Here is a 9,940-nt window from a genome sequence, read left to right as displayed (position 1 = left end):
TGAAGCCCAGTATTTCCGGTATTTACAAATGATATATTATACTTCTTTTCCATAAAATTAGCAAATAAACCCCGATATTTACAGAATATTACGGTCGATTCGGTTGAAAAACCCTCAGCGAAAAGCGGGGGTGTTGCGTATGTTTATAAAAGTGCAGGGTTTGAACTGCGAATGCTCAGAGTTATATCTCATCTCGGTATGTCGCCGGCGCCACGTAGGATGACGAAAGCGTGCCACGTGCCAACGCGGAGCGGACGTGCGGACCTCTCTCTTAATGGAGTCCCACCGGCCGGGTTAACTAGTCCAATGAGCAGTGTGAGTTTGTTACTGCCCCACCTAAACCACGCGAGACGTGGACTGTAAAATTCCCGTTAATTTGGGATGGAGTCGTTTGATGTGCCTCGCCTCGCGGCGCACCAGCCGTAATTGGAGAAGGGGGTTAGTGGATTCGTTTAATTTAATCGAGTCGCATTAAACAAAGGATTTAAAGACCGCTATTGGTGTGAATGCAGATGAGTGGACGCCTACGTCGTTGTATTTAACGACGACATTTGGGGGGGGCGGAATAAATACGTTAATTTTACACTTTTCTAATTTATCTAATTGTAATTATATCATATGTTGTGGTATAAATCCAATCAACTAATCACAATTTCCTAATTTGCCTCTCTCAATCGATCACGATTAGATTAGTGTAGATCTCGGAGATTATTTAAAACAATATATACATATACATACAAAAGAGTCATTATCTAATTTAAACGCAACATGCATGTGAATTATAATGGAGGCGTAAGGAGAAGCATTCAGCTCATCAGACTTGGTCTCGAGTAATATACTACATAATAAAAAATAATAATAAAGACTTATAATAGTTGATGAATAAGAAAACGACTATATAGTAAATCTCAGACCAAATAGTCCTTATCTAACTAAGCCAGGTAGATCGAGTGATAATTAAGTATACTTATTTTCTTAATTGCGACTCCTTACCTATTCATTAAAACCTCGGTAAAATGGCATATATTAATGAGGTTTTTGTCACGTCAGCACCTGTGTTATTAGCCCAGTGTTAATATATATATATATATATATAGGTAAAATTAAAAGTCCCAATTACGTCTTTTCTATTCCACATCAAATATTAGACGATGGATTGGTCTCTTACCTTTCGTCTTTATCGAACGTCTCTGCTTTAAAAGAGGGCAAGTGATGCCACTAAATGAATCCTACACGTTCCGCTGACTTCATCTTTAAAAACCTCATGCCTAAGAATAGATCAAGTCAATACCTCCAGTCAAATGTGCGACCTTAACTAAACCATTCGTTTCTTAGTCCTAATCTTGGAACCGGGGATCTCTTTATACTTTTAGAAAATACGAGGTTCTATCTGCACGGATCGGGAGAGAGTTAATCATGTATGTATGGTCTGGTAAAGCTGCACACGGAACTCAGGCGTACAAGAATAGCATGGGATTTCCCTGGGTCCCAGTGAAAGGAAAGCTAGTATTGGTTGGTGGGGGCCAGAGTGGCCGAGCTTTAAATAAACAGCAAAAGTGGAAAAAGTCTCGGGCCGGGGAGTCATCGCGCGAGTTGCGGAATAAAAGGTTTGCTGGGTGTTATTTTGGAAAAATATCCAACAGAACATGACACGTCGGAAATAATTAAAGAATATGGAGGGGGTGGGGGAAGCTCACATTACTCCGGAGACGTGCAATAGTTTAGAAACTATTAGTAGATTTTTTTGCATGTCATGGATTCAATTATCCATCTACTCAATTGGTTTTAGCAAGTGGCTTTTGAATCCTTCAACCGTTACATTGTCTTCTTATTTTCCATACATTAATTGAGATCTATTGGCACCCTTAATTATGTACATCTACACCTACGGGCCATTGGCTATCTTTCTTAGAACTATCTCTCCAATCCATTGACTAATGATTCACTTGGGAGGACAATGAAAGCGTTGCATAACATAGTGGATGCGTACAATAATCCATAAGAATTTTGAATAAATAAATATAAAGTTGAGAAGATTGACTTCCAACTGCAATCTATATACATATATATATATATATATATATATATATATTTGTAATTGGCCAAGTCAGTCTCAACTTCTATATATTTCGATGGCTCATATCTAATTTAAGAAGAATAAGAAAAGGTCCACCTAACATATACGATGTGTATGAATCTGGCTACCTATTAAGCATAACTCTATATCTTTAGAAGCACAACTGTGCATGCGAATATGTTAAATTATGACGTGTTATGGATCTCACAAGAGGGAAATAGAAAGGTGCAAAGTATCATGCATGCATTCTCTTAATATGTTGGCATATATGATCTTCTCTGCCAACCTTATTTGACCCTACCTACTCCACTGAATGGACGGTGGTGATTTGACCGATGGAGTTTAGACAAGGAGGATGGTATGCTTCTGGCCAAAGTTTCATTCGTTTCGGATCTTGTAATTTTTAGTAAACGGGTGTAACCCGACCCGAAGCCTAGTTATTGGGCCGTGGTGGTAGGCCAGCCCATTTAATATTGGGCCGGTTAGATTCCGCGACAGCGAGAGCCCGATGAAGGCTTCTCCGCTGCTCTCCTCCTCTTCTTTTTCTTCTCCGCGGCCGTCACCATTCGTTTGCTTGTGGTTAGAGATTTATTTGTTTATTTCTCCCATTTAATTTCGTCTTTTTTTCTCCTCTCTCGCACCTCTTCTCGCCCAGAAGTTTATTCGAAGCCGCTTTCTCTTTGCTTTGGACAACTCGGAGATGATTTCTGGTATTTCTTTCTCTCATTGCTGTTCTTCTTCTTTTGGATGCTTGTGGACAACTCGGAGATTATTATTATTTACTCGCTATTATACTGTTGATGCAGTGTTGTGGGTTGTGACTAAGTTAAGCTAGTAAACCACTTGAATGCGTTCTGATCAGCTTTTTTTTTTTTTGTATCTGCATGTGTTATTTTGATGAAGCTAATAGACTGCTTAGATTGGGTGTATTTAAAGCATTGTAAAAGAGAGAGAGAATATGTAACACTTTTTTTGTTAATAGAATAGTGCTATCTGTTACACAGAGTTGATTATCGTGGAATTTCTATTTGATTGAAATGTTCTGTTATGGATATTCCTTATATGGTTTTTATGATGGACAATGGTGCATAGCAGCACCAAAACATTGAATGAGAAAAATTATGGCCCTTGATATATCTTCATGGATGAAGTGTATCTTCATGGATGAAGTGCTAGTGAGTGAAAGCCATCTCCTTTACATATATGATGATAGGCTTGCAAACCAACCAAGTGAAAATACAGTAAGATTAGGAAGGCATATAAAAGTTCATATGGAATATATCAATGTTCTGACACAAAGAAAAGAAAAACAAAACTGCTTGATGGCACCTACTTTGAATCAAGTGAATTTGACATATATTTGAAGCCTTTTTGCTCAAAATTGCCTTTGCTTTCAGACATATAAAACTTGATTTATAAATTTTTTCACTACATACTGTTTTGCAGATAAAAAGGTTCTCCTGTTGTCAGGTAAATATGTAGAAAATCCGGAGCTTGTATCTGAAAAGATCTCTGTCTAATACTTCACTTGGCTATGAAGCAACATGCTGACACTAAATGTTGCAACATCACTAAGAAGTCTGCGTGTCGATCAAGAACCAAAAGCATTTTTGCAGGATGTGCATGCCAATGCTCTGCATGCTAAGTTTGTTAGCAACAATGTAGCACATGATCCATTGGAAAGCCATTATGTGCCGAAGCTGCATAATACCTTTAAGAATAGCTTTACCAGACTGAATCCTCATCTATATAGAAGTTTTAAAGAAAGAAGCAAAAATAACTGGCTGGTACTCTATTTTCTTGCATATTTTTTTAATTATTTTGCAGTGTCCTAAAGTGCTCTTTATGAAGAAATTAATTATATGCTTCTGTCTTAATTTTTCCAATCTTTAAATTCTGTGTAGCATCGTTTTCATATTAATGCATCATCAGATGATGATTTCCGCTCATCCCGCAACATAGCAATCAGCCTGTTTAGGCGGTATAGAATTGTTATTGATCGTGGAGGTGGAGACAACTTGAAAGTATGTCCTCTGGCTTGATAACTTTGTACACCATATATGATGCATCTTATTGACGTGGTGTATTCTTTTTACTGTCTAAAAACTTATGCATTGTTCATTCAACTAGGAATTCATCAGCGCTGGTGTCAATGCATATGCACTTGGTTGTACTGATGAGGGTTTAAGGAAAGAACTAATGGATATGAAAGATTCTGGTGATGAGATTGAAGGCCTGCAAACCTTTGGAGGAGGAACTAGTGTGAAATTCAAGATTTTCTCTGAGGAGGTTGGAGATTTTTAAACTTCTGTTATAGTTAATAGCTGTGACTCTAAGTTTTTTTGTTTGTCTTGTAACGCAACAATTCTTCTGCATGTGCTATTCATTAGCAAATTGAAAGGCAGTCTAACTGTACTTGGGTAAATTGGATGATGGCTGGCTGACTAGGCTAAAGAGTGGAATGTGGACATGTATAATTGTATTTGGATTGATAACTGGTTGCAACGGCAGAGCCAGAAGTGACCAGTAAAGGGGGCTACTACTGCTTTGGTCACATTCTATTGTACAGAATATTGGAACCTTAACTAAAAGTTCGTTATAAAATTTTCAAAGTCTATCGGGCCGTTGCCCCCCAGGATGTATATGGCTCCATCATGATTGGCTGTATGATCTCTTACAATTGTTGAGCTCTGATATCTCTGCAGCTGCTTGTAGTCATCTTACTTTGAATAGATAAAATTTAGTTTCTCAAAGAAAACAAACATTATATATGTTTTTACTCAACTGGTAGAGCAGCGGGTTGGATATTTTGAAGCATCTTACTTGCAATATCATAGTCAAATTATAAAATTTTCAAAATGTAATGCCAGTTTGTTTTGTCTCATATAGGTTCATGAATGTATTTTATGGCTGAGTATTGTGTTTATCACAATCCTATGCACTCCACAGCCAACCGTTATTAGATGGTCTTCTACGCCACCAGTGTCGACTGAGATCTTGCATCAGTGGAAAGGGTTTTGTGCTCTCATTGCAAATGCTTATTATATAAGAGGAATGGCATGGTAAACGTATTCTGTTCTGAGATGATACTCTTTGTACTACCTCCAGAGTTTAGACACCTTTTGTTCCTATTGTTTTCCTTTTCTAGATTTGCTTCTCTAGCAATTGCTTTAACAAACATCTAGAAGGGACTTGTTACATTGTTTCCTTGTAATGTTTCTGTCTCAATCAATGGTAAATACTAGCATTTTGTTATCTAAAAAGCACATCGTGTTTTAAAAAAGGTACATGATTGTAGTTTTCTTAATTCTACAGATATATGATCTTAGAGTGCCTTCTTCCCCTTATCTGAGTATACTCTATAGTAGATAAGATGTAATAAAATGAGTTAGTGGTGTTGTTGTGTCAACTGAGTATACTCTATACTTTGCTGATTGTTGCCAGCTACTTGAATTGGAAATCACCTTGCTGACTGGCTCGACTAGATTTTATCATATTTTGACTTGTTAAGCTGTGAGTTAGGTCTCTCTGTTGTGACTGTTATCTACATGTGCTGTTACAGGTTACCTGTGAAGACTCTGCAGCTAGAACAAATGGCTGTGGTTGGCCGTTCGGAAGAGCCATCAGTTGTAGCTAGCCGGATGAGATTAGTCTTCAGCACATTAGAGGTTTGTGGATTTACCACCCTTTACCTGTCAAAATATAGAGCAAGAATATTTTTCACATCCCTTCTTGCATGTCAACTTGTTGATGAGCTTAGTCAGAAATTTTAGCTTTTTAATTGCTTAGTAGCTACCTATTGCCCAGTAGGCTTACTGGCAATTTTTTTTTCTTTTGGACAGAATACCACTGCAAGTGCCTATGTTTACATATGTTCTTCGTATTCAATATATATTTTGACCAATACAATTGGAATTCCAATTGAAGTCCTCTGACAGCGTTCTGTTTGCTGCTGCAGGTAGTGAGCCCACAATGGCCAAGAGTTTAGAGTAACAGATGTTATACCCTATAGCTGTACAGGTTTTATACGATGAAACACGTCTCCTGCAAAGCTTTTAATGTCATTGAAATGGGAGAGAACTTCTAATATGCTTGTTTCGATGGGAACCACTCCTTTATATAGCAAAATCAAATGTAATCTTGTGAAAGCAAAAGGGTGATCTGTGTGTGCAATGCAACTTACCTGATATGAGCTTCTATTGGCAGGGGGCAATGGTATCTGAAGCTTATTGATTACGAAAGGCAAGTTCTTGTTTATAGAAGTAACATTTGTAAAACCTCTGTGTCGTACTATAAGAGTTTCCTTTCATCTTCTATACAAATATGTTTGTCGGTTCCCTGTATTGAGATACCTCATGTTTCAGAAGTCAATTCCAGCCCTTCCAGGTATTCCACTTTCTCAAATAGCCAAAGTGGATCAGTACCTCAAACTGACTAACTTACGTTTCACAGTTTATTCAATGAAACAGCCCTTCCTATAAACTCCCAATAAAAAGAAAAACAAAGAACGAAGTCCCAGATACCGCCCATTTCATGGGCGGGCAATCAGCCTATAAAAGAGAAAAGAACTCCAGGAAATGGTACATATTCTCAGATGACATGCTGGAGTATGCTAGAATTGTATAACCACATTGTCGAAACCAAAAAAAATAAAAAAATCCTCTGTTCTTAAGATCAAGCAATACCTGTTTACTTTCCAGAAGTACATCAACACACCCTCAAGATACAACAACTTTCTACACTTAGCTGCACGGTTTTGGCAAAGTTGATTGATAACAAGATTTATAACTTACAAGTCTGTTTTAATTAGAGAAAAATGACATGTGCTGGAAGTTCTTCATACAAGACATAATAAATTAGGTACTAAACCCTATTGTATGCTGCAGCCTTACTAAACAGGCGCCGGATGTAAGCTACCTGAAGGAGGCTTGCACAGACAAGTGCAAGGTACTCTGCTAGTGTGTAGAAGATAAGTCGCCCCCTGGTGCTCTCATTTGCTGCATCAAGTAAGCTACACATGAATAAAGGGGCCACATACTGAAATAAAGAAATATCATATACAAAAGTCCACTCAGCACTTAAAAGCTACAGTATTGGAGATATAATATAGGACTGCTAATTGGGAGATTGGTTCTATTGAGGGTTAAGAATCTATACCCAGTCCGTATATGGACTTCAATATCAATATGCAACTTAACCCATACATATTAGGTTGATCAGACTAAATGCAAAAATATCTTTCAGTGGTTTTCATGATGGATCCAAGGCTAAAGCATATTTACAGAATACTCAGCATTTACAGAAATGTATATATGTCCCACAAATATGAAGTTAATTCTTTAACATATAGGGAAGAACAAATGGAGATGGGTTTCAATTGGTATGTATATTGATTGAATTATTGGGTTTGCACTTCACCTGAGCTTAATGAAACTCAAGCTTCCAATCTATCCGAAACCAAAAAGCAGGCTGTTTGGAACAGATATAGGATGGCCTACCCAAATAGTATCCCATAAGAGACACAATAGAGAAGCTTGAGTGTGTGCAAGGCCTAGTATGGTGCACAACAGCAAAGTCACATGTGACATCGAAATGAAAATAAACAATTTTGATAGGCTTACAATGATTCAGGGAAACGAGCCACCAAGAGGTTACATAATAACTTTTTCATACAACAAGATATTTCACTCAATCATGAGCTTTTGTTCACTTGGTGATAGAGAAGTTCTTTTTTGTGAGTGTGTGGGTGGGTGGGGCTTGGGGGAACAAAGGTGCTAAAAGAGCAATAACAAGAGTAGTTATTCCTTCTTTGTAGTTGTCAAATAAGATATCCATGCAAAGAAATCACATCTAGTCAAATGAGAATACTCCTAAAGAAAGGTGCTAAAAGGGATTAACCAAGGCAATAACAAGAGTATTTATTCCTTCTTTGTAGTTGGCAGACAAGATATCCGCGCAAACAAATAACATCTAGTCAAATGAGAAAACTCCTAAGTCCTAAGCAAAGGTGTTAAAAGAAATTAACCGAGGCAATAACAAGAGTAGTTATTCCTTCTTTGTAGTCGTTAGACAAGATATCCGTGCAAAGAAATTACATCTAGTCAAATGAGAATACTACTAAACATAGGCGCTAAAAGAGATTAACCAAGGCAATAACAAGAGTAGTTGTTCCTTCTTTGTAGTCGTCAGACAAGATATCCGTGCAAAGAAATCACATCTAGTCAAATGAGAATACTCCTAAACAAAGGTGCTAAAAGGGATTAACCAAGGCAATAACAAGAGTAGTTATGCCTTCTTTGTAGTTGGCAGACAAGATATCCGCGCAAACAAATAACATCTAGTCAAATGAGAACACTCCTAAGTCCTAAATAAAGGTGCTAAAAGAGATTAACCGACGCAATAACAAGAGTAGTTATTCCTTCTTTGTAGTTGTCAGACAAGATATCCGTGCAAAGAGATTACATCTAGTCAAATGAGAATACTCCTAAACATAGGTGCTAAAAGAGATTAACCAAGGCAATAACAAGAGTAGTTATTCCTTCTTTGTAGTTGTCAGACAAGATATCCGCGCAAGAAATAACGTCTAGTCATATGAGAATACTCCTAAGGGAATACAAACAACCAATAAACTTTTGTTCTCAATAAGTAATAAATTTTAGCTTACTATGACGATGCCGAGCTTCACGCGCTTTCAGGTATTTCTGCTCAGCTGTCACAGATTCCAGTGCTTCCCTAAGCTGTGCGATTTTCACATTAATAGGATCCAAATGTTCTGCAATATAAAGAGAGAAACAAATATAAAACAATTTGAATAAGTCCAGCAGCTTATTGTTATTGAAAAGAAAGGAAACTGAAAAACTAAATTTGGCATCTGTTTTTGACTGCACAGAAAGATAAACAGCTGTTTATCATAATTAGAGGAGCTATTACAATTACATGCTACTAACCATCTTTAGCTAGGTCATGTTCATTAGGAATATGCCCAACATGTATGTAGAAAGATACAGTTTCTGGTGCACCATATGGATTATGGAAGCAAAACTTGTACATTCCAGCCCTCGGAGCCTTAAACTCAAATTTGTCACCAGATGTCCCCTTCATTGTTTGCACTGTGTTTCCCCCAGGAGATGTCACCTGCGTAGGAGGTGAATGTTTCTTGTTAAATTTATGAAAATTATCTAATAGTCAATATAAATTTGTTAGCTATATTGCTATAGGAGAAGACGTGCATCACAAAGGGTACATCATCACAGCATCACAAAGGCTAATTATTGAAGGAAACTAGAAACGAACGGTTTAGCCTTTACTCTCAGAACTTGATGCAGTTAATTCTAGCAGTTCTGAACGCTAGAAGCACAAAAATCACAGATCTAAACTCAAAACCACCGCCTTTTCCACTGGATCCATCATAATTTTTTTTAAAAGTCCAAACTTTATGACAAAGAAAAGAGAAACCAGGGGGGAAATGCTACACTTACGACGAAATCGAGGCCGGGGTGATCGGAAGTCCAGAAGACATCGTGGTCGACGACGACGAAGTTCCCGGAGACGTTGTCGCCCTCGTAGGGGACGAACTCGTAGACGCACTCCATTTCACTGACAGTGACGGAGAGGGCGGAAAGGCGGCGAAGGAGGCAGCTCGCGACAAGCGCCAGGACTAGAAAGATCTCCGCGGACCCGATCGATCCTATCCTTCTCCTTCTCTCCATGGATCCCTCTCTTCGTCTCTCTTCGACCCGAGATCGATAGTGTTCTCCTCTTCTTCGACCTAAGGTATCGATACGATCGGGGACGGGCTAAAACGGCATCACGAGAATTTAATTCTGCTTATCGTGTTCTGGCGGTGTAAATTAGCATTGCTAT

At 38.1% G+C, this 9,940-nt stretch overlaps 2 protein-coding genes across 3 annotated transcripts; one reads left to right on the top strand and one right to left on the bottom strand.

Annotated features, from left to right (window-relative positions):
• The first annotated feature begins 2,632 nt into the window (after window positions 1-2,632).
• Window positions 2,633-6,399, top strand: LOC140774025 (uncharacterized). Of its 2 annotated transcripts, none has more exons than XM_073116844.1 (7): window positions 2,633-2,787; window positions 3,524-3,864; window positions 3,982-4,101; window positions 4,208-4,366; window positions 4,967-5,139; window positions 5,640-5,745; window positions 6,036-6,399. In XM_073116844.1, the coding sequence occupies exons 2-7, from the start codon at window positions 3,622-3,624 to the stop codon at window positions 6,063-6,065; spliced, it is 831 nt and encodes a 276-aa protein (XP_072972945.1). In that variant the 5' UTR covers window positions 2,633-2,787; window positions 3,524-3,621; the 3' UTR covers window positions 6,066-6,399. The 2 variants fall into 2 exon arrangements, with proteins under 2 accessions (XP_072972945.1, XP_072972946.1); XM_073116845.1 differs by having other exon boundaries at window positions 2,670-2,787; window positions 3,548-3,864.
• A 326-nt stretch (window positions 6,400-6,725) lies between these two features.
• On the bottom strand, window positions 6,726-9,884 carry LOC140774027 (transmembrane emp24 domain-containing protein p24beta3). The gene is made up of 4 exons (XM_073116847.1): window positions 9,556-9,884; window positions 9,025-9,211; window positions 8,742-8,849; window positions 6,726-7,074 (listed from the first exon to the last, which is right to left on the bottom strand). The coding sequence occupies exons 1-4, from the start codon at window positions 9,784-9,786 to the stop codon at window positions 6,941-6,943; spliced, it is 660 nt and encodes a 219-aa protein (XP_072972948.1). The 5' UTR covers window positions 9,787-9,884; the 3' UTR covers window positions 6,726-6,940.
• Window positions 9,885-9,940: the final 56 nt, after the last annotated feature.

The sequence above is a fragment of the Typha angustifolia genome, chromosome 13, assembly GCF_048772165.1.
Source record: "Typha angustifolia cultivar Huaian chromosome 13, ASM4877216v1, whole genome shotgun sequence".
NCBI classification, from domain to species: domain Eukaryota; kingdom Viridiplantae; phylum Streptophyta; class Magnoliopsida; order Poales; family Typhaceae; genus Typha; species Typha angustifolia.
Note: the sequence above shows the minus strand (reverse complement) of the source record. Positions and strands in the feature narration are given on the sequence as shown.